General features: G+C 41.7%; 1 protein-coding gene across 1 annotated transcript in view; it reads left to right on the top strand.

Moving 5' to 3' along the window:
• LRRC8C (leucine rich repeat containing 8 VRAC subunit C) overlaps positions 1-21,653 on the top strand; it is a 75,482-nt gene extending 53,829 nt beyond the window's left edge. Inside the window, exon 3 of the mRNA XM_039221837.1 lies at positions 19,234-21,653. Coding sequence (XP_039077768.1) covers positions 19,234-21,507 — 2,274 coding nt within the window. The 3' untranslated portion in view covers positions 21,508-21,653. The remainder of the gene's footprint in view (positions 1-19,233) is intronic.
• Positions 21,654-25,325: the final 3,672 nt, after the last annotated feature.

The following is a 25,325-nucleotide window of genomic DNA, read 5'->3' as shown; positions in this document are numbered from 1 at the left end:
TTATTCCATGTGTCCTAAAACACCAAATAGAACCAATAGAGAAGTTTTAGGAAAGAAGATTTGGGCTCACTACAAACCCAGACTCTCAAAAAGTCAAGAACTTTCTGGAAATGTCATGTGAAGCAGTGAGTTTTCTCAGAGATGCCCTTCCAGAAAGTGAATGGCCCAAGAATCCATGTGTCATGCAAACAATGTTCCTTTGTTCTCTGCATATAATAAATAGTGCTAAGCAGTGAGGTTAGGCGGTGATTAAAAAAAAAAAAAAGACAAATCCCTGGCAAAAAAAAAAATTAAACGTATAGAATTAGATATAAGTGATTTGTGAAGAGTAAAGCGATGGAAAGAGAGTGACAAGTGACTCTAAATAAGGTGGTCAATCACTTCTTGGCCTTTTGGCCAAGATCATGCATCTAAATAGGGTGGTCAAGGAAGTCCTCTCTGAAAAGGTGCCATCTGGGCAGAATTAAAGGAACTGCGAGAAGGAGGTGTGTGGTTATCTAGGGGAAGAAAATGCCAGACAAAGGAAACAGAAGAGGACAGTGTGCCAGGTACAGAGTACAGGGGGTGTGGCCCCTTGCAGTTTTTCCTGTTGGGATTCTCTTTATAAGGCTCGACATCAGTATTAACCTAAATTGAGAATTCCCACTAATGCCTTGGAGCCCTGTGCTCTGGCAAATAGCAGATGTCGTAGATTGACGCTTCCAGATTTAAGTCGACTCTGACATCAGAGATAAGACAAAGAATTTAATCCTACAGCATTTGGAACGTGGGACCTTATGAACTGCTAAAGCAATTAGCATGACCCTTTGCTGACACTTTAGCCACAGCGTGTGGCAGAAAATGTCAAATGTCAAGTGCGTATCTCATCACGCCTACAAGACTTCAAGTTACTAAAAGGCAGGATGTGTTTCTAATTCATCTTTGTGCTGCCCACCTGCATGTCTTAGACTTGACATGCACTCAAGAAATATGTTGAGTGGATGCATTACTATGCATCACCAGCTCTAAGAATTCACTGGGTGTTATAATAATAAAAGCAGTTATGTGAACATGCAGTTTAAAACCAAATCAAAAACTGGCAGAGGAAAGCTTTGTGTGGGGTAATTAATAAGGAGGTGATAAAAATCAGATCTTCCCCCTAAAGTAGGAAAAGAAGCCAGTAGCAAATAACTTTCCTTTAGTATTATCAGATATTACCCACAGCTTTCTAGAACTGGATAAGACTGGGGGAAGCATCATCCTTAGAATAATTAGCATAAACCCAGTGACAAAGCAGTAAGACTGGCCCTGTGTCTAATCAACAAATTTAGCGGGGGTGGGGGTGGGGTCCTTAGAGGATGTATTGAGGATGTATTGCAATAATGGGCTAGAAACAGATCAACACACCCTGACTTATATGTGGTTATGTGGCTTCATGTGTTAGAAAACTATAGCAAAAATTTGTATAGAAAAAAATAACATGCTGTTATAGCAAAGAAATTTCTGGAAACTGAGGCACCTCAGCAGAGCAAGTTATAGAGTCAATCCAGTAAGACCAGTAGAGTATACTTTACAGAACTGAGAATTTGTTTAGTTTGGCCACATGTGGTTGTTTTATAATACAATTGTAGTTGACTGTCATGGTGAAAACCAGATTTTTCTTATCTAGACAATTGCCCGTTTATTCAGATGTTATGCAGAGAAGTATACTGCCAGGATCCCAAAGTAAACCATATTATGAGCAGTGATTAAGTTTTCTGTTTTTAATTCTTTTTTACATTTATTTACTTTTGAGAGATAGAGATAGACAGAGCACATGTGGAGGAGGGGCAGAGAGTGAGGGAGACACAGACTCCGAAGCAGGCTCCAGGCTCTGAGCTGTCAGCACACAGCCTGACACGGGACTCGAACTCACAAACTATGAGATCATGACCTGAGCCGAAGTCGGACGCCTAACTAACTGAGCCACCCAGGTGCCCCTTGCAGTGGTTAAGTTCTAAAGCAGTATTAATACTTGACCTAGGGATTGGATTTTATGAGCTTCCCTAAGAGTCTAAAAACCTGTTGTTTTATAGGAAAATGGTTTCTTCATTCTAAACAACTAGTTTTCACATGGACTTTTGAGGGCTTTTTTTTTTTAATATATATATTCATTAACTCTTTGGTATACTTTAGTCTTTCAAGGATTTTTAAAAATTAACATTTACTGGTTCTTGAGTAACAGTGATACCTTCATGATATCAGTTTTTTTTGTTATGTGAAGTTTGTAGTCCTGAACTAATTAAATTTCTTTAAAAAATAAAAATAAAATTTCAGAGTTAAAAGAGAATTTAGAGGCGATTTAATATAAGTTCCCTCCCAGTATAGAAATCTCTTCCGTAACATCCTTGACAGATTAATACCTAGTTCCTGTTTGAGTATATGTGGCGAGAGGGAGAAGTGTTCCATTCAGTGAAATTTTTGCCATGAAACTGCAAGTAAATCAGTACATATTTATTGAATGTTGACTAGGTGCCCAGCACAGTTAGGTACTGTGGGGGATACAAAATAATTAGGGCTCCATCTCTGCCCCAAAGGAGCTTCAGGAATAGTTGGAGAGGCAAAATAACATACTCGTTCATTCTACCATTTTATTTTCTATGCTATGTTACGTGCTAAGTTCTAACGCAAAACTTGCTCTTGACTCTGAAGATGTTTAAACTGTTGCAAAGATAAACATTCACATGCATCCTTCTAACATGCAAGATAATTGCTGCAGTGTGTGTGTGTGTGTGTGTGTGTGTGTGTGTGCATGCACACGCGCACGCATGTTATGGTCATATTTCAATGACCATTTATCGCAATAACTACAAAGGAGGAAGAATAGTTAAGTCTACCCGGGAAATCAATATTCCGTATAGGATGATTTAAATTATATTCCTAGGGGAAGAGAGTGTTATGGTGTGTTACGTGGAGTAAGACTTGTGAGGCAAAATAGAATTTAATTATATGTTCCCTTGGAAGATTCTAGCAAATAAAGACTCTTAGATTTTTGATTCAACAGCACTTCTTCTTCCTGAAGAATAAAGGAGTCAAGGCTTTTAAATATGCATAGTGATTTTTCATCAAGTAATAGCAAGTTCTAAACATTAGCTTTCTCTAAGAAGTAAACTATGCTAATTGGCAAATTAGGGTCAGCTATTTTTAAATTGAGCTGATGTCTTCCTGCTCAGAATATATTAGTCCATAAGAGCTGGTGAGATTCTTTGCACTGACACCTTTAAGCTAAGGCTATGTAACTCTAAGTTCAAATATGTTAGTTTGTGTTTTGGGATGTTGATGTTAACTTTTTAAAGTTGGTCTTTTGTTCGTTTTTTTTTTTTTTTTTGATAGGGAGAGAGGCACAGAAAGGGAGAGAGAGAATCTCAAGCAGACCCCATGCTATCAGCACAGAGCCTGATGTGGGGCCCAATCCCACGCATCAAAATCAAGAGATGGATGCTTAACCAAGTGAGCTACCCAGGTGCCCAAATGTTAACTTTTAAAATGTAGGTGCTATGAGTGATATATGAAATTGTTGAAACACTATATTGTACACCTGAATCTAATATAACACTATATCTTAACTGGAATTAAAATTAAAACATAATTTTTAAAAAGAGGGAAAAAATAAAAATGCAGGTGCTAGATGTTGGGCTCAGAAATGCCTATAGCAAAATGAGGAAATATGGTAGAAATATATCCTTCTAGTTCACTTTTGTGCATGATCATATTGGTTAGTCATTTAGTTTTATATTTTTGGAAATTCTGCACCATTGAGGTGCCTGATGGTTCGGTGGGTTGAGCATCCAACTCTTGGTTGGCTCAGGTCATGACCTCGCGATCTGTGATACTGAGCCGTGAGTTAGGCTCTACACTGAGTGCACGGGACCAGTTGGGATTCTCTCTCCCTCTTTCTGCCTCTCCCCTGCTCACTCGTTCTCTCCCTCTCTCTCAAGATAAATAAATAAACATTAAAAATAAAAGAAATTCTTCACCAAATCTTGTCTAATAAACAGGCCATCAGTTACACCATCATTTTACTGTAAGAAACCTCATGTGCTCACTGGAAATGCAAAACCTGGGTTGATTTTTATTTCAGCTACGTCAAGTAAATTTAAAAAGTTAAATCTTTCCCCCAAACTTTAAACAGAAAACATTAACTCTCCCATAGGTTTTTAGATGAAACACATGGTTTTTCTGAGCCATGGTTTTATTAAATGAGCAGGATAGGCATCATTTCCATTTCATAGTTTATTGTGAAGAAATGGTGGTAAAAACAGAAATGTATTATTTTTAGTCTCTTTAACTATAGACTTCAAACGCCTTTATCTATTGTATTTCCTGATAGCCCTAAGTGTGATTAGTTGGGTCTCTGGCAAACAGATTGAGAAAGGTCTAAGAGAAAGGGCCAAATGCTCAATTGTTCCTTCTCCCAGAGGACCCTACAGGAGCTATATAGACAGAGGACAAGACCAGGCAAAAGAACCTTTGATAAAAGAAAAAAAAAAAAGAACACTTAATAAAAGAATATTTGACAGAAGCCCCACTCTGGCGCCCAAATTCACTATATCAATCCCCTGGTGAGCTAAGCCAGACCTCAGACAAGTCACAGGCCTTCATTTGCCTAAGCGCCAAAGGCTATGTGATCTAGACTAGACTAGAAGGGGGTGGGGGGCAGCTCAAGAAGCTGCCTTAACCTCTTCCCTGTACTTTAATCTCTGCCTGCCTGGAGTTGGAAAGGCCAAGGAAGAGACCGAGGTGGGGGCGTGGGGGGAGGGTCAGGAGAGGGGAACCAGGGAGGAGGAGACTGATTGTCCATTCTCCCTAAAGCCAAGGGGAGAGCTTGTCTGAGTCCTCCTCCCTGGGCCCGCTGAGGGGATGGTCCACTTCTGAGAGAGGCAGCTCCAGACCCATCGTATCACATCAGCTTCAAGGAAGAAGAGAGACTTCAAGGTGGTAACCCCCAAGGGAAGCTCTAAAGAGGGTCCAGACTAACTCATCTTGAGAGTTCCTGCCACCTGAACTCAGAGCCTTCACCCCTTATGAGCACCAAGGTTCACTACTTTTCCTTTAATGCTGCGAGCCCCATCGCTCCTAGAAAGAAGGAAGGAGGAACAAAGGAGAATCTTGAGAATCTTTCTTTTCCACATTAATGATATTTTTGGAGTCCAGGTAGATTAGCTTCCAAAAAGCATGATGATTTAAAAAAAAAAAATGTTTTCCCATCTAGCACACCTAAATGAGGAAGACTGCCATGACTTTTGCCTTACTTGCAAGCCTTCTGTGATGTCACAGTAAGGCACAGGCATTCTCTCCTAAACTATCCATCAGTTCCTTCCCATAGATTGACCACAGCCTTGGCGTCATTCACTTGAAGGGCAATTTATTCTTCAAGTGTTAGAGTAAATTAGTATAGTTTTTTAGTTGTGTGTGTGGATGCTTCCATTGTTTAGAATTGTGCATCTTTGTGCTGGTTGCATATTGTGTGGCTCATCCAGAGGATTTATGTTTCCCTTTCGACAATCTACCCGCCCCCCAGTTTCTCTCCTCTTCCTTTAGCTCACGGATTTATGAGAGAACTGCAGTGTGTCCAGGGATGAGTCATGAGTACAGAACTAAGATTTCCATCCCTGGAGATTGCTTCAAAAAGAGCTTTCCCTTCATTATTTCAAGAACATAATTATAAATATTTTAAATTTCTGAAGCAACTGAAACAGTCTCCATTATGAATCATTAACTGTAAGTTCCTGATGTTTATCCACAGTTTTTTCTATTCACTAAATTTTCTCACATGGTTTTGGCTTTAAAATGAATACTTTTGGGGCGCCTGGGTGGCTTAGTTGGTTAGGCGTCCAATTTCGGCACAGGTCATGATCTAGCGGCTCATGAGTTTGAGCCCCTCATTGGGCTCTGTGCTGACAGCTGAGCTTGGAGCCTCCTTCAGATTCTGTGTCTCCCTCTCTCTCTGCCCCTCCGCAACTAGTACTCCATCTCTCTCTCTCTCTCTCTTTCTCTGAAAAATGAATAAACATTAAAAAACTTTTTTAATAAAATGAACACTTTCCACTTAAGTCTTGAATTGCCGTGGATCAAATAAAGCACTAATCCACTTGACTTATGGAAAAATGCCATGAAGCAAAATGAAAGCAGTTTTGAATCTGATCCACGCCCTCATTTTTGAATTTGTTTTCTAATTCCTTGTATATCCTAGAACAACTGTCCTCAAAAGAAGGAAAAGAAAACACAAGGTAAATACAACTACGATACAGAAAATGAGAGCATCCTTGATAGCTGGAAAGTCTCAGGTTAATCCAAGGTTTAAAAGAAAATAACATTTATAGTACATAGTCCTCCCGACCCTCAAAAAGTCAGCATGTCTGCATTTACAATGGTAGGAGAACCACCTTTATTAAGTGAAGTATCAAATGTTTACATGATCCTAAAGGTGTGATGCCTTCCTTCTCATTCGGGAATAAAGGGATAGTACCTCACAAATCTTAGCCCCTTCTTTGTGTATCTTAACTGAGTAAGCACTTAGCTCCAGCTTTACGAATCGCTAGGCAGACATCACCTGGCAGTTTGGAAAATGTGTGAAATAAGTTGTTCCCTCTCAGAGGAAAGTAGCTAGAAGCCAGATATTTCCTGATGTTCACTGGCTCCCATCTTATGAATGTGTGTGCTTGCCACTGTTGTGGTTTGTTTTCCTTAGGTGGGAATGTGTGTTTGTCTCTTCACCTCATACTTATTGTGCCACGCAGTGTTAAGAAGAATGGAGCCCACTTTTAAAGAGCTTCTTGGTCTAGGAGGTAAAATGATAATAAGCATTTAGGCCAGGTTTCCTTAGGTGCTTTGATGGGGGAAAACCAGGGCTTAAGTGACTGTTCCAGTTCCGTTTAACTATATGTGTACATCCTTGTTCTGTATAGTAATGACTCAAGAAATGACGCTTTGACTTTTTCAGTGGCTCATTCTTCTCCCAGACTAATGGCACTTCATTCCCTCAAGCTTGGACACTTCTGACAGTGCTTAACTTCAGAAGGTGGGCCTGATGTCTGGGTGTCACTCGTGTGCAGATGAGCCCATTAGCAAGTGTCGTATCGCTGTACCTTACCACCGAGAGAATTCATAAATTCTGACATCCAAGTTTTAATCACTCATCCCTTCGATCCCTTGGAGTGATCTCAAACAAAATAAATTTGACTGTGCCTCACGGGTGCCAAGTATGACTTTTTTCCCCTTTTTCCCTTTCCTGAGAAAATGAGCAACCAATAAAAACAGACATTTCACTAGCCCTTGTGTTGGTAAAACACCTTAAAATTGGCCATTTTGCTTAAGGCTGCTGTTTTTTCCCCTTTCTTTCTTCTTACTATTTGGGTGTATATTTCCTCTACACACAGTGTATTATTTCCTGTCCATGACAGAAGTCTTAAACACCACCCTTACAGAGAAGGCAGATGCCCTGTGCAGAGCAGTCAGGGGGCCTCACACCCGTGCAGCAGCATCCCATCTCCCCTGGAGACCGGGACCTGGTTTGTGCCCGTGAGAGTGATGCCGCGTGTGGCGCTTAGGGGTGCCTGTGTTTACGCTGCTATGGTCACCACCCCACGTACACACGTACTAGCCTTGTGAATAAGATATTTGCTGAGAGCAAAAGCATTTAGATGTTCACTCTTTTATAGCCATCTTTTCTACCTTTTCAGTTCCTTGTCTTTCTCACCAAGATTTGTGTGTACTGAAAATATTTTCAGTAGTGAGACCTGAAACACAGTCTGCATCTTCAGAGTGAATCCTGTCACTGACGGAGGCAAATATTGCATCTCTTGAGATTAGGTGCTTTCTTATCTTCCAGCACCTTGTTTCTGAGGGAGTAAGTGTGTACACTCACTGATAACTTAGAGACATGAAGATTCATTTCCTTCCCCCAGATCTCCATCCGTAGTCTGCCGCAGAGAGGAAGAGCCACACTCGACCTGTGTCACCTTTTCTCTTTTCCTTCCTGAGTGCAATCCTTTGTTCCTGCCTCTGGATCCACAAGGTTCTGCCCTCACCCTCCTGTAACCTAGCCAAGCCCATGAGCTTTGAGGTGCAGATGAAGGTGCTCCAACCCCATGAAGCTTTCCCAGCTCACACCAAGCCTGAGTGCCTATTGTACTTATCACACCATTCATTTGTAGACACTGCCTTGTCTGTACCTATTTGACATTCTCTATGACTCTGTATGTCACTCCCATAAGAGTGTAAGTGCTTTTAGAACAGCAAACCTTGGTTATGTCTCCTTGATTTTCCTGTGATGCTTAGCATAGAGTAGATATGCAGAAGTTTTAGTTGCTAAAACTAAAACTATTCTCTCCTAGTGTCTCTGAACAAGCCCTGGGGAATAGGTCTTTAGGATCTGTTTCTTACAAGGTTGTTCTTGGGTTACAAGAGATTGTTTTGGTCTTTCAGATCGGGGACAAATCTGGATGATTAGCTGCAGGGTAGAACCCTTTGGAATCAGCTGTATTTGAATTTATGGGGTAGAAATAGAATAACGTTAATCACTTTTATATTGGCTCACCTGCCTTTCTGTGGCTGCTGTCTAACTAATTACAGAATAACCCAGTGAAAGCACAATCTCTTTAACGAGTCAACCACAGGGGCACCTGGGTGGCTCAGTTGGTTAAGCCTCTGACTTCAGCTCAGGTCTTGATTTCACAGTTCATGAGTTAGAGCCCCCATCAGGCTCTGGGCTGTCAGCGTGGAGCCCACTTTGGATCCTTGTCTCACTCTCTCTCTCTCTCTGCCCCTCCCCCCTCACTCTCTCTTTAAATAAACATTTAAAAAACAAAGAGAAAGGGAGAAAGAAAGGAAGGAAGGAAGGAAGGAAGGAAGGAAGGAAGAAAGAAAGAAAAGAAAGAAAGAAAGAAAAGAAAAGAAAAGAAAAGAAAAGAAAAGAAAAGAAAAGGAAAGAAAAGGAAAAGAAAGAAAGAAAAGAAAGAGAAAGAAGGAAAAAGAGAAGAGAAGAAGAAACAAAAGAAAAGGAGGAAGAAAAGGAAGCAAGGAAGGAAGGAAGAATCAACCACAATCTAAAGAATCTGCCTGGATCAGAAGTTAGCATATTGGAATGATACCTGCCTTTTTATTGTACGCAGCAAATGTTCTCTTTCTTTCAGTGATAATATAGTCATAACTATGACTTAAAGTCTAAACCAGATAAATAATTGTGGGGTTATAGTACATAGAAAAAGTGTAATGTACTTAATCATTGAGGTTGTAGGAAAATAAGCACATTCATCTGCTGTGACAGTAGGAGACGTATAAAGAAAGTCAGCCTTTTTTGTTTTGTTTTGTTTTTTTTTTGGTGGGGAGAGGAATTTGGCATTATAGGTGTGCCTTGTTTGGAACTACTCAAGCAATGCCATTCTTCATGTTAGTCTTGAGCCTAAATTTTTATATTAAAATGCACATATACTCTTTATCTTCTGGAAAAGATACTAAAGCAAGTGTCACACTTCAAAACATTCCCTCTGTTGAGTATATAGAGCCATGATAAAGTATAAAAAGAGATCACAAAAACGCATACATGGACTCAAAAACAAGACCAGCATTTGTGTGGGTCAGGAGTAGAACACTGAACGAGGCTGAAGCAGCTGCCGGGCTGTTAGCCAAAGGCAGTAGCAGCCAGGGACTCAGCTCTTGCCAGTAAGAGGAGCTAAAAATGCACTGAGCAAGATAAGAGACTGGAGCCTGGTCACTGTTTGAAGCCAGAGGCCCCACTCCCAAAAGGAAGCTGAAAAGAATGGCGAGTAACCGGATGGCAGACTGACACTTCTGAGGAAACCGTGCCTCCCAGCTGGGAGCTAAGCCAGCCTGCCCGTTGTCTCCCGACTGGGCCATGCGATCCTGACATCACAGCAGAACACCAACACACCACGAGAAGACCTGATGTTGGGTTGGGGAGGCCAGGCGTTGGGAACCGAAAAAGAGCACCCAAGAGATGGTGGGAAACAATCTCATCTCCCAACCAGCCTACCACCCAGAGCACAGGAAGGAAACTATGCCAAGAGAAGGCTCTCAACAAAATTCGCCATCAGAACACTGATTCACCTGAGATAAAACTAAGTTCTGAAACAAACAGTGCAGTTCAGATAAATATACTTACAGTGGTCAAAGAGACAAAGACATGACATTAAAAAATGGGTACATATGACATAAGAGCAAATGGCTATAAAAAACTTAGAAAGTTTGGGAGGGTGCCTGGGTGGCTCAGTCGGTTGAACATCCAACTCTTGGTTTGGACTCAGGTCATGGCCCCATGGTTCTCGGGATGCAGCTCCTCATCGGGCCCTGCGCTGACAGCATGACATGCCTGGGATTCTCTCTCTCTCCCCCTGCCCCATTCACTCTCATGCTCTCTCTCACTCTCAAATAAATTTTTTAATGTTTATTTTTGAGAGAGAGAGTATGAGCAGAGGAGGGGCAGAGAGAGAGGGAGACACAGAATCTGAGGCAGGCTCCAGGCTTTGAGCTGTCAGCACAGAGCTTGACGTGGGACTCGAACCCACAAACCATGAGATTCTGACCTGAGCTGAAGTCAGACGCTTAACCTACTGAGCCACCCAGGCGCCCCTAAAGGTAAAATCTTAAAAGTTACCATAGAGAAAGACTGCCCACTGAAGGACAAATGCGGAGTGACAGCAGGCTTCCCAGAAGTGAAAATACAGGCAAGAAGAAGATGGAATAGTGTTTTAACATGCTGAAGGGAAATTGCTGTCAGCAGAGAGTTTTATGACTTACAAAACTATTCAAGAATGAAAGCAATAGAGGCACTGGGTGTCTCCGTTGGTTAAGCATGAGACTTCAGCTCAGGTCATGATCTCATGGTTTCTGAGTTCAAGACCCACATCAGGCTGTCTGCTGACAGTGCAGAGCCAGCCTTGGATCCTCTCTCTCCCTTTCTCTCTGCCTGTCTCCCACTAGCTTGCACATGCTCTCTCTCAAAAATAAGTAAACATTAAAAAAAAAAAAAGAAAGCATTAGAGACATGTTCAGACATAAAAGGCATATGAGTTTTCTATCCACAGACCCTTATTAAAAGAATTATTAAAGGCTATACTTCAACCAAAAGGGAAATGAACCCAGAGACAAGATACAGGATCTAAGAAAGCTGGTCAGCACATGACTTAATAAATATATAATAAACACAGTCAACTCTAGGTCATTTTTAAAAATGTGTGTTTCAGGGGCGCCTGGGTGGCTTAGTCGGTTAAGCGTCCGACTTTCGCTTAGGTCATGATCTCGCAGTTCTTGGTTTCGAGCCCCGCGGTCAGGCTCTGTGCTGACTGCCAGCTCAGAGCCTGGAGCCTGTTTCAGAGTCTGTGACTCCCTTTCTCTCTGACCCTCCCCTGCTCACACTGTCTCTCTCTCTCTCTCCTAGAAATAAATAAAACATTAAAAATTTTTAAAATAAATAAATAAATAATAAATAAAAATAAAAATGTGTGTTTCAGAAGAAAAGCAAAACCCCAAGAACAACAAAATGAGATAATTCAGTGGGTAGTTAAAACATGCTTGGAGCAGGATTGCAATAGTGGAAACTTTAAATGCATATATTCTAAGAATAGGTAGTATCTTTCTAGAAATACAGTCTACACCTTACTAACCCAGCTGATGCACGATGGCAAATAAGAGATGTGGACAATGTTAACAGTGCAACAGAAGACAGAAATAAATCCAAAGAACAGTAAATATCCAAATATCAGTGAGCAAAATAGTTAATGGATTGAATTCACTTGTAAAAAGAGAGAGGCGATTCATTTGGATTCTTTTTTGATCTATAAAAGAGACACCCCAAAAATAAAACCACAGACAGGCTTGCACAGTAGATTAAAGAACAATATTATTAAAAAAAAAAAGCTGGTGGGGCACCGTCGATATTAGACACACTTAGCCTTGCCATCTTCAAGAATGCATTCTTTATCAGAACAAGATAACATATGTGAGTTTTAAAAGATGCATAAATTCTTGTAGCCACCACCGCAGACAGGCTACAGAGGAATCTTAACACCCTAAGGAGCCTCCCCGGTGCTGAAACTCTGCAGGGAACCTCCAGCAACCACCCATGTCTTCTCTGTCCTGTTTTACAGAATGCCATGTGAAATCAGACGGCACATAATTTTTTAACGCTCGCATTGGTTTCAATAGAAAAATTGCCTAAATGCGTGTCATCATTGGAATGTTTTAAAATTCTAGCATATCCACACTATGAATTCTGGTGGTCCTTAAAAGGAAGTAGAGCCCAATGGGCCAATGTGTTAAGGTCTTCAGGTCGTATAATGAAAGTGAAAGCTCAAGGTGCATGAACAGTCTATATAGTAAGATCCCATGTGTTTATAGGTCATATGGATGCAAATACACAGAGATTGGAAGAGGGTACACCAGACTTAGCAGCGCTTATTAGGGAATGGCACAAGGAATGGTAGAGAAGAGGAAAAGGAGGACTCTACCATCTGTGTTAGAATAAGTAGTCATGGGGTGCCTGGGTGTCTCAGTCAGTTAAGCATCCATGCAACTCTTGATTTTGGCTGAAGTCATGATCTCGCAGTTCGTGGGATCGAGCCCAGTGTAAGGCTCCCTGCTGAGCATGAAGCCTGAGTAAGAGTCTCTCTTTCTCCCTCTTTCTTTGCCCCTCCCCTATTTACTCGCATGCTCTCTCAAAAAAGTGTTAAAAAGATTTAAGAAAGATTTATGATAGTGAATAATAAAACTATTTAGGCATACCTTGACATTAAGTATCTGACATCTATGTGAAGAGAGCTATAAAACTTCCTGAAAGACATAAAATTGGATGGAAACAAATGAAAACACACCATGGAGGAGGAAAATCAATGCCATGAAGATGTCAGTTCTTCTTAAATTAATTTGTAAATGTAATTTAATCCCAACAAAATACCACCAAGGTGGTGATGGTGTTGTTTTCTGGATCCAGACAAGTTGATTATAAAGTTCATTGTGAAAGACAAGCAGGAGACTGAGCACTTACCACACCAATTACTGATTAGTTAGTTCTCTTTTTTTTTTAATTTTTTTTATAGTTTTTATTTATTTTTGACACAGAGAGAGACAAAGCATGAACAGGGAAGGGGCAGAGAGAGAGGGAGACACAGCCTCTGAAACAGGCTCCAGGCTCTGAGCTGCCAGCACAGAACCCGATGCAGGGCTCGAACCCACGAACCATGAGATCATGACCTGAGCCAAAGTCGGACATTTAACCTACTGAGCCACCCAGGTGCCCCTAGTTAGTTCTCTTTCTGCTGTCTTGACCTTGAAGGGCTTCCTTTTTTTTTTTTTTTTTTAATGTCTATTTTTGAGAGAGAGCCACTGAATGCGAGCAGGAGAGGAGTAGAGAGAGAGGGGGACACAGAATCCAAAGCTGTCAGCACAGAGCCCGGAGCAGGGCTCACACTCAGGAACTCTGAGATCATGACCTGAGCCGAAGTCAGATGCTTAACCAACTAAGCCACCCAGGCGCCCCGATCCTGTAGGGCTTCTTGTTCTTCTATTCCTCACATAATATCTGGAAAAAGTAGTTACTCCAAAATGGCTGACCTCTCCTGAGGGCACACATGCAACACTCCACTCTCATGTTCTACCTGCCCTGCCACTGCCATCAGTGCCATTTATATCCTTGGCATGTCATAGATAAGCAGGCCCTTCTTCATGTTGCTCTTTGTTATTTCAAGAAGCTTCTCTGAAGCTAAGTGGTTTTGTTTTGTTCTGTTTTGTTTTACCCTCAGCTCTTTGGTGTCTCATTCGTGCCAATGTGATACTTTTTCAACTTGTTGCCCCAGTTGGGTTCTGCTTTGCACTGCATTGCTTTTCTGGAAATTGTCTAAATTAAGTAGATTTTATTTTTACATTATAATTACTATAATTCCAACGAAGTACTAAGAATCAAATCACTATCATCAAAGCTATGGCATACAACGATGGAGGCATGAACCCTAATGATTTAAAATAGTGAAAATTACTATTAAAAGGCCCAAATTTGCATTGACCACGCACGGCATTTCAACAGGTGTGTATTCAATGAATACACACATATTCCACTTAAAATGCGTCTCTTTGTGGGTATAAATTTGACAATTACAATTTTAAATATTTGATTTCTTTTCTTAGATCTGAGCAGTACTTCAGGCATGGTTTTCATGGGTTGTTTCCTTTTCTAAGGCAGCTTGAATGTTTATTTTGTTTCTCTTGAGAAAACACTGAGTTCCTTCCCCTCTCCCCCACCCCCCCGCCTCCCCCCCCCGCCCAAAAACACCCTAGCTGTTGGGTTATCTCAAAATAATTTACCAAGGAGAACATATAGCTCCAAATTTCACTGAGCCCATTTCTGCAACCCCCGAAATCCTTGAGTCTCTTTTCCAGGACTATTACCTAGCTATCGCAGTGATGGAAGAGCTTTGCATGAATAGTTTTATTCCTCCAGGGCCTTTGAAAACACAGATTCTTCTCCGGGTTCTTCTCAATGCGGTCATGTTCACACATACATGGCAGGCGTAATAACCCTCTCGCCTGTGGGCATTTTGCTGTTTCAATCTTCACACTCTTAGGGCTGGACTCCGTAACCTGCCCTGTTCCTTCTCCTAGTCCTGGGTTAGGCAACCTGCCATCACATTCTTTGGGAATCTTCTCTGAGCTGCATCTCTGCTGGAGTCTCCTTATGAAATGTTCTCTCAGCAGCTCTAGCAGCTATTGTTCGTAGCAAGTGAATCCCGGTATTTTTTCTATTCTGTGCTCACTTCTGAATAGTTAACAGCTGTGGGAGAATAGACCACCGTCCTTACCCTCCTGGGATTTAATAAGTAGGCACATTTTAAAAATTCTGTCTTTGTGAAGATTGAAAGAGAAATAGGGTGGGGTGCCTGAATGGTTCAGTCAATTAAATGTATGACTTTGGCTCAGGTCAAGATCTTACAGTTCATGAGTTCGGGCCTCACGTCCAGCTCTGTGCTGAGAGCTGGGAGCCTGGAGCCGTTTCAGATTCTGTGTCTCCCTCTCTTTCTGTCCCTCCCCTGCTCACGCTCTGTCTCTGTCTTTCTCAAAAATAAAACTTTTTTTTTGATTTTTAAAAAAGAAAGAGAAATAGGGCATCAGAAGTCTTACAGGAACTTGGGAAGATCAGCTGGGCTGTTCTCCGTGAAGCCCTCATAGCAGAAGCTGGGTGAAATGGGAAGACGTGTGGAACCAGAAGAACACAAGTCTGTAAACAGAAGTCAGGTTTAAATTCCTGCGCTACCGTTTCCTAGCTATGTGAACTCGGGCAAGTTACGTTCTCTGAACCTCAGTTGTCTTCTTCTGTAGAAGGGGTGGAGTATGACCTGCCTCCCTGGCATGGCAGATGCTAGCCAGTCAGGTACCTCTGTGCAGAATCTAGAAAGGTATCCCCACTGTGGGAGCACAGGGCCCCCATCCTGCTGAGGGAAGCACAGCAGGATTTCAGCCCACCCTTGCCCTTTAGCTCGGCACCCTCTCACACCCTGCATATCCTGAAACCCTACACAAGCAAGCCCCAGAGGTCTGTCACCTTACACCATTAGGAACAAGCCTAAGGATGCATGGGGCAGGGGGACAGGAATGGGGTCTGCCCGTTCTTTGGCGGGGAGTTGGCACTGAAAAAGGTGTCCGCCTTTTTACCTTCTCACTGGTCTTGCTCTCAAACTGATTCTCCTGTGTTTACATCACAACACTGACAATGCCTTGTTAATATACCAGCTCAAGGGTGTTACTCTTGGGGAAGGTTCTCAGGGAAGCAGGCCCTTTCCCTGCTCAGCTCTGCCCCCTGCCCTGCCCCCCACCCCACACCGCTGCTTACTACACAGACTGTTACCGCATTCACTGAGACCATGAAGGGGAAGACATGAAGACCTCGACCCCAAACTAAACTGCTCACTTGTCTCTCTTCTGTATTCCTTAAGGATAGCCCAGCAGTCTAGACTTCCTCCTATTTTCGATCCCAGGGGTTTCCAGGGTAGAGTGCTTGACCCCCAGAAGTGCAAACGATGCTCCATTGAGAAGTGAGATAAAAATGAAAACGTTTAGGAGCGCCTGAATGGCTCAGTCAGTTATGCTTCTGTCTTCGGCTCAGGTCATGATCTCAAAATCCGTGAGTTTGAGCCCCATGTCAAGCTTTGTGCTGACAGCTCAGAGCCCAGAGCCTGCTTCAGATTCTGTCTTCCTCTCTCTCTGTCCTTCCCCTCTAGTGCTCTGTTCTCTCTCTCTCTCTCTCTCTCTCTCAAAAATAAACACTAAAGAAAAAATGAAAACTTTGAGACAGGCATACCTCATTTTATTGCACTTCACTGTCCTCTGCAGATACTGTTTCTCACAAATGGAAGATTTGTGGCAACCCTGGGTTGAGCAATTCTGTTGGCGCCACTTTTCCAACAACATTTACTTGCTTTGTGTCTCAGTGTCACATTGTAATTCGTGCACCGCTTCAAACTTCATCATTATTATTATTTGCTATGGTGATCTGTGATCGGTGATTATGACTTGCTGAAAGCTCAGATGATGGTTCACGTTTTTTTGACATAACACTTTTGCACGCTTCCTAGACTACAGCATAGCGTAAACATCGCTTTTATATGTACTGGAAAACCAACAATTTCACTTGCCTCACTGTGTCACAGTATTTGCTTTACTGTGGTGATCTGACACTGAACCTGCAGTGTCTTCAAGGTCTGCCTGTATTTACCTTAAGCATACAGGGAAAGGAATTAAGCTTTTCTAATAATTCACCTATGGGTTGACAGAAGCTCATGGTTATAATTATGACTAGAAATGCATATACTGAGTGGGCACTTTCAGCATTTTTTCTCTGACATAAGTAAGTGATAAAAGTGTTCAAAGACCACCACTCCATTCTCTCACCTCTGTAGCCACCAAATTCTGTAAAAATGCAGCCCCATTTGTTATTCTTCCCTGCTTCTTTTTAAACTATATTGTCAAATTCGCTTACATACAACACCCAGTAGTCATCCCAACAAGTGCCCTCCTCAGTGCCCATCACCCCCCTTCCCCTCCCCTCCTTCTTTTGATGGACATAGTAAGTAATTGCTCCCTGCTTTATCTTCCAGTACAGAACTTACAAATTTTTTAAATGTTTATTTACTTTTGAGAGAGAGAGAGAGAGAGAGACAGAGCGTGAGCAGGGGAGGGACAGAGAGAGAGGGAGACGCAGAAATGGAAGGAGGCTCCAGGCACCTGGAGCCTGACGTCAGCACAGAGCCTGACATGGGGCTTGAACTCACAAACTGTGACATCATGACCTGAGCCACAGTTCGATGCTTAACTGACTGAGCCACGCAGGTGTCCCAGAACAAACTTTTATAACTCTCATAGAGAGACTTCCTCTCTCCCTCTAGCTTCATTCTTTCATTGTTATCTGCACAAGGTATTGAAGAAATAAGCTTTTTTTCCTAAAGCATAATTTGCATAAGGTAATTTGTTACTTACAGTAAAGTCAGATTGGGATCTTTTGTGTTTAATTCCAGAAATTCAGTAAAATAAAATAAGAATGTGGGCTCTGGGTGCAGGTGGCCTGAGTGAGATGACATTAGCAAGTAACTTAACCTTTCTGTGCCTTTCTCCTCATCTGTGAAATGGGAATAATAAGAGTACCTGTCTCATCAGATGAAGGTGACAAAAGAACAATTACCTCTGACATTCTTTGAATCAGATCAGTTGCGTATTAAACACAGCAGATGTTTTCAGCTGTCACACTACAGTCACCATCCTTATCCTCATCCCTGGGAGAGACCTGGGCCATGCCCAGACCTATGGAACCCTGAACTAGAACTACCAGTGTCCGTTCTGGATTCACCCACTTTCCCAGCAAATCCGTATTGGGTTTCTCCTTTGCACTGGGCACTCTGCGAAGTGTTGGATGCTCCACTCTGTTGTCAGACCTTGTCCTTCTCTCTGGTGGGCTGTATCTCCCATGCCATCAACTCTCGTCACATCCCCATGCCACAGCAGCCCTCTTTAAAATGGATTCAGTTTCTACTTCTAGAATCAATGTAAAAGGCTTTACTGTTTGTTACCAAAATCACTGAGTATTTTGCTGTTGCAGAATCACTGATTGCTATGGATTTCCAGCCATTTGACATCTTACGGTGCAAATAGATCTTCCCTGCCTTACTAATTCCACCTGTGATTGCTGTCAGTTCCTTGGGTTATTATTCTCCCTTCAAACTGCTTGTTGTTCAAAGCGTTCTATTTACATGGACTTTTTCATGGGGACAGTTTCTCCCGGTTAATTCAGAGAGTATTCTGCCTTATACTCTCTCATCTTCAAAAAGTATGCATGCACTATCCCTTACCCAAGTTTCAAGATTTGGGGGTTCCTGGACGCTCTTATAGAGCGTACTGTTTTTTTGACACATTGAAGAATTGGTACAGGGATAAAAGCTGTTAAGGCAGTATTTTGTCTAAAAAGCCAGCAAGTTCAAACCTAATTATTTTACTATGGAACACTTCTGTATTCTTTCACATCGTTTGGCAGAGGGATGAGATGGCTTTTATAGAAGCTTAGTAACTTCCCATTGTAGTAAGGCCATTTGCACTCATTTATGCACGCAGTCCAGGATATGGGGAGAAAGTAAAAGGGAAATGATAAAGACAAGAATTTCTTCCACATGCCCTCCTTCCAATCCTTTTAATTCTCATACACAAGTTTATATAATCTCAGGAGCCATCCAATTCAAGATTGAGTCTGATAAGGGATGACTAGCTGGCTCAGTCAAGAGAACAGGTGACTCCTCGCCTTGAGGTCATGAGTTCAAGCCCCATGTTGGGCATCAATCTGACTTAAAAAAAAAAAAAAAAAAAAGACTGAGTCTGATAAGCGAATGTACTTCCTATGATTGATTCTCCCAGGCTCCAGCAAGGGGCGAAATGCAAAATTTTAAAACTCATGAATGTTCTTTAGATATTTATTTTGTTGTGAGTTATAAGGCCTAACAGAACTGCTGCGTTTTGTCATAACTTACACATGATGAACAAAGTCAGATATTTCACTTCCCCAACATGCAGGCTGAGGATAAAATCCTGGTGCCGGAATCGAACGTTGTATTCTCCAGGCAAAGGAAATGGACATTTATTGGATGTTATTGCTGCTCTCTCCACGCTAATGACATTATCAAAGCTCTCCGAATAATATAATTTGAAAATATTACTTCTGTGTTTCAGGTCATGCAAGACAAGATCATCTGCCTTCCAAAAAGAGTCCAGCCTTCTCAGAACCACTCTTCCGTTTCAAATGTCTCTCAGGCAGTTGCCAGCACCACCCCACTGCCTCCCCCTAAACCGTCTCCTACTAACCCCGCCACCGTGGAAATGAAAGGGCTGAAGACAGATTTGGACCTTCAGCAGTACAGTTTCATAAACCAGATGTGTTACGAGCGAGCCCTCCACTGGTATGCCAAGTATTTCCCTTACCTTGTGCTCATCCACACCCTGGTCTTCATGCTCTGCAGCAACTTTTGGTTCAAATTCCCCGGCTCCAGCTCCAAGATAGAACATTTCATCTCAATCCTGGGCAAGTGTTTTGACTCTCCGTGGACCACTCGGGCTTTGTCCGAAGTATCTGGGGAGGACTCGGAGGAAAAGGACAACAGGAAGAACAACATAAGCAGGTCCAACACCATCCAGTCCGGTCCGGAAGGCAGCCTGGTCAACTCTCAGTCACTCAAGTCAATTCCCGAGAAGTTTGTGGTGGACAAGTCCACCGCGGGAGCACTGGATAAGAAGGAAGGTGAGCAAGCCAAGGCCTTATTTGAGAAGGTGAAGAAGTTCAGGCTGCACGTGGAAGAAGGTGATATCCTATATGCTATGTATGTTCGCCAGACTGTACTGAAGGTTATAAAGTTCCTGATCATCATTGCCTATAATAGCGCCCTGGTTTCCAAAGTTCAATTTACAGTGGACTGTAATGTGGACATTCAGGACATGACTGGCTATAAAAACTTTTCTTGTAATCATACCATGGCACATCTGTTCTCAAAACTGTCCTTTTGCTATCTGTGTTTTGTGAGTATCTACGGACTGACGTGCCTTTATACCCTATATTGGCTCTTCTATCGTTCTCTACGGGAATACTCTTTTGAGTATGTCCGGCAGGAGACTGGAATCGATGATATTCCCGATGTGAAAAATGACTTTGCTTTTATGCTTCATATGATAGATCAGTATGACCCCCTGTATTCCAAGAGGTTTGCGGTGTTCCTGTCTGAAGTGAGCGAGAACAAATTAAAGCAGCTGAACTTAAATAACGAGTGGACACCTGACAAACTGAGGCAGAAGCTCCAGACGAATGCCCATAACCGGCTGGAATTACCCCTCATCATGCTCTCTGGGCTTCCAGACACGGTGTTTGAAATCACAGAGTTGCAGTCTTTAAAGCTCGAAATCATTAAGAACGTCATGATCCCAGCCACCATCGCGCAGCTAGACAATCTCCAAGAGCTCTCGCTACACCAGTGCTCAGTCAAAATCCACAGCGCGGCGCTCTCTTTCCTGAAGGAGAACCTCAAGGTCTTGAGCGTCAAGTTTGATGACATGAGGGAGCTGCCCCCCTGGATGTATGGGCTCCGGAATCTGGAAGAGCTCTACCTGGTTGGCTCTCTAAGTCACGATATTTCCAAAAATGTCACTCTTGAGTCTCTGCGGGATCTCAAAAGCCTTAAAATCCTCTCTATCAAAAGCAACGTTTCCAAAATCCCTCAGGCCGTGGTGGACGTTTCCAGCCACCTCCAGAAGATGTGCATACATAACGATGGCACCAAGCTGGTGATGCTCAACAACTTAAAGAAGATGACCAATCTGACGGAGCTGGAGCTGGTCCACTGCGACCTGGAGCGCATCCCCCACGCCGTGTTTAGTCTGCTCAGCCTCCAGGAATTGGACCTCAAAGAAAACAATCTGAAATCCATAGAAGAAATCGTTAGCTTCCAGCACTTGAGAAAGCTGACAGTGCTCAAACTGTGGCACAATAGCATCACCTACATCCCAGAGCACATCAAGAAGCTCACCAGCCTGGAGCGCCTGGCCTTCAGTCACAACAAAATAGAGGTGCTCCCTTCCCACCTCTTCCTGTGCAACAAAATCCGCTACTTGGACTTATCCTACAACGACATTCGGTTTATCCCACCTGAAATCGGAGTTCTGCAGAGTTTACAGTACTTCTCCATCACCTGTAATAAAGTAGAGAGCCTTCCAGATGAACTCTACTTCTGCAAGAAACTGAAAACTCTGAAGATTGGGAAGAACAGCCTATCCGTACTCTCACCGAAAATTGGAAATTTGTTATTTCTTTCCTACTTAGACGTTAAAGGCAATCACTTTGAAATCCTCCCACCCGAACTGGGTGACTGCCGGGCTCTCAAGCGAGCCGGGTTAGTTGTCGAAGACGCTCTGTTTGAAACTCTGCCTTCTGACGTCCGGGAGCAAATGAAAGCAGAATAACTTATTTTTCTTTAAAGCTTGACTGACACGTGCTTCTACCAAATACAGTATCGATAATTAGGTAGTCTTAATGCCTTTCCTATTTTATTTTTATTTTTTTTCTCTTTCACACAAAACAAAATGTACACAGAGATTGAGCAAGGAGTATGTATTTTTTAATAAAACTTTAATTGTATTTTCTCAATATTAATATTTTAAAGTTTTATTTGTCCTGGAACCTCACGTATCTATTATTGTTTTCTACTGACAGGAACAGGTGGTTCCATTTGTTTTTTGTTTTATCTTTTTTTTTTCGTTTCATTCTTATAAAAGGGAGGGAATTTTGAGCTGCATGCTTTCTGGCATTTTTTAAATAGATATTTTGGCAAGGTCATTTTTAGCTTGTTTACACCTGTACAGTGTCCTTGTTTTTGTTTTCACTGTGTATGTACCAAACAACGTCTGCTAGTTTATGGTAATGCCAGCTGCCTTCTCCATTGGCCAAGCCCTTCATCCTACGGAAAACTTTTCTCTGGAGCATAAATTCACATAAGTGCATTGTCACAGACTATTGTTCTTAAAATTTCTCCTCCTCTCCAAAAGGACCCTAAATTGTATATACCTGACAGCCAAAGTTATCCTTAGGCTAGGATTTTGTGAGTGGAGACAATAATCTTCCAGGGTTGGCTTACTCGAATTGGTCATTTATAATCTATCTGATCTGCGTTTTCAGCGACTTTTCAGAAATGTCATTTAAAAGCAAAATACAGAGGCCCTCGCCGCCCCTCGCCTCTTAATCTTAATATTGCTATGTACTACTGGTGAACAACCTTAGAGAAGCTCGATTTATTTTAATTAAAATAGATAATTAAATTTAAAAATCAGAATCAGAAGCCTGGCTTTTAAGTAATTTAATAATCTCTGATATCTTGATATGTGGGTACATCAGATGGAAGGAAAAAAAAATTCGCTGCAAAAGCACTCTGTTAAAGGGCTGGCACAGCGTCGTCAGGCGCCCTGATTGCCCTGGGCCTTGTGGGGTGGTCATCTATTCGGATTCTGCCTGTTCCACAGTATAACCCATATACACAGAAATGGAGCTCCCTTAAGCCTGCCCTTGCTGTGGATGCCAGTGATGGAAGCACAGGGACTCTCTGCTCTTTTTTTTGGCTTAAAATAAGCATCTCATCTAAAATGGTTCTGTTACTTTGGTTTTAAAGGGGTGAATAAATTGCTAAGCAGATGTCACTCAAATAATTTTTGCTTGATGGTCAGCAGAGCGTTTATTTATCTTTGTGTTTAAACCAACATAGTATGCATCTTGGGCAAAATCTGTCACTGATTCTCACTCGGTGTAGAACAGGAAAATGAAAAGACTATTTGTGTCCTCAATCCAGGACCAGTATTACCAATCGTGGGGATTTTTGTTTCATGTAGTAAATTCATGTGGACTGTTTCCGGAACTCCAGTCTGATCTAATAAAGTTTTTGTGACTTAACAACGCAAGAAAATAGGAAGATGATTTGGGGTTTCAGAACACTGCTTTTACAATTTGCTCCCTGATCCTGGTGATTTTGCTCAGTGCTGCTTCGAGTCGTATATAGAACGCAACTACAGGAACTCCTCAGCAGATACGTGTACCTCAGTCGTGTTTCAAATGTTATGAGATGCCATGGAGTGAAGGATTTGGGGAAGAGATGCTTTTTGTTTGTTTAATAATGAAATCATGTAGTCCCAGATGCTTTACTGTGTCTGCTTTATGTTAAAGTGTGTGAATGGCGATTTTGTAGAAGTGATTTATTTCCCACCCGGAACTGAAATGATATGTTTAAAACAGTAACATGGTTATATTTCTTGTAGGATAAAATATTCAATTCCAGAATATGGGTAGGATCCTGATTATGAACAATGTGTTGTATTTAGAAACATAGCCCTATTTTGTTTTAAGCAAACAAAAGACCTGGAAGATTCTCCATGGCCGAGCACGACAAAAATACCCTGTCGAAAGGTAAGCTTAAATAACTACTGGTAAAACACTGGGTGCACTATATTTCTGAGTAAAATTTACAGGTATTTTCTATATCACCCTTCCAAAGGGATCTATTCAGGTTAAAAACCATATTTATGCTGAAGTCTTTATCTGGTGTTAATTCATAATCTCATATGGGTTCATAATTGAAGTAAGGCACTAATAAGTAGTTTTATCACTTGTAATAATTTGTTCACAATTCCAAGAGACTTTGACCTGCTTTCTTAATAATGATTTCACAGGCTGACCCCAAGCCTAAAGTCTAAATAACATCCAGCAAATCAGTATTGTTCTATGACTTTATGTTTTAACTAAGAAGGAAAATTCGTAGATGTTTCTATTAGATTTTATAAAATCTCAAAAATCTCAGACTTCATCTTGAGTCTCAATTTTCTGACTCTGGCCCTTCTGAATATTGTAAGTTTTTGTTCACATTTGTAAGCAAAAAGTATTCAATTATGTTTAGCCTTTAAATGCAAAACTCAGGTAAATGAACTGCTGACTTTTCTAAAGTCCTTTAATGGATCAACTCAGTGTCTAAACGGTATTTACCTAATCCCTTTCTGTATTTTACAAGTGCTCTTGCTAAAGACGAACAGTTAGCTCTATTTCTCCAACTTCTACAGGAGTCATGAGAAACTGCTTACATGAATACAGAAGCACCATGTGTAATCCTAACTCCTATGGCTGCTTGAAGCCCATGATGGGTTTGTTTTTTGGTCAGTTTTCATGGTTCAGTGTAAAACAGGTTCACTGTCTGGTGACGGGCGGGTTGAAACAGAGCATCTAAGCACATCCCAAGGGAACTCACGCCTAAGGAGACCACACTCCGAAACTAGTTATGTGTTAGGTTTCTGTTTTGTTCTTAACACAACATTTTTAATATGAATGTTCTTGATACAGTGAAACCTGTTATTTACTACAATTGTAAATTTTTTCCTGTTGTCCACGCACCTTTTCCCTGGCATTACATTTCCTTTGTGGCTACTGTAAAGAGTTCTAACAATTGCCGTGGCACCCTGTTTAGCAGGGGCTGCATTTTCAGAAAGACTTGGAAAAGATGCCTGCTGTGAGTATTTTGTTCCTTCGGAGGTGCCTCTTTATGTCCCTCTCACGCCATCTTCATAGAGAGCCTCTTAAACCTCCTGGAATCTTTCCTGGGTTCCTTGGTATGAGGAAAGCCCAAGTTCTTGCAATACTATCTTATGATTTCTGCTATTAAGAAAGAGAAGACAAATTCTTTACATCTCATTACCATTTCCCCTAAGAAGAGCTTTGCTGTTGTTTATTTTCCTAATACTGCTGGGTTTTTTTTTAAAAAAAACTCCATTTGTAAGTAGTTTCTTTTACTCTCTAATTCCGTACCAAATACCTGATCCATACTAATGATGTATTTACTTAAACAGTGAACATTCATGGTCCATCTTTATGAAAATGGTCAGCAGTACTTCATAGTGAATACATAAGACACATTTTAATATAATTCCGTGTTCTATTAATTCCGAATGTGACCATGCTAGTCTAGTAGTTCACATTTTTGGTAGGGTCTCAATAACTCACAGTAGGGTCCAACAGCAACCTTAAATTAGTAAAAACAAAGGGAACAAAACAGAGCAGTTAGTGGGAGGGGAATGCCCCAGCAGTCGGTAAGATAGTCTCATCTTTCTTGTCTATTCAGACACAGTGTAAGAAAATTTGGACAATTCTCAACCCAGACCTGCCATTGATTTCTCAGATTTAGGCCTCAGTGACCTGCTTCTAATACAATTTCGTACCAGCTTTTCAAACTAGGTGTCCGCTCTTACCCCAT

This window comes from Hyaena hyaena, unplaced genomic scaffold (assembly GCF_003009895.1).
Source record: "Hyaena hyaena isolate Hyena2069 unplaced genomic scaffold, ASM300989v1 scaffold_1025, whole genome shotgun sequence".
In the NCBI taxonomy this organism is placed as follows: domain Eukaryota; kingdom Metazoa; phylum Chordata; class Mammalia; order Carnivora; family Hyaenidae; genus Hyaena; species Hyaena hyaena.
The sequence above is the reverse complement of the archived record's forward strand: the minus strand, read 5'-3'. Positions and strand labels throughout refer to the sequence as shown.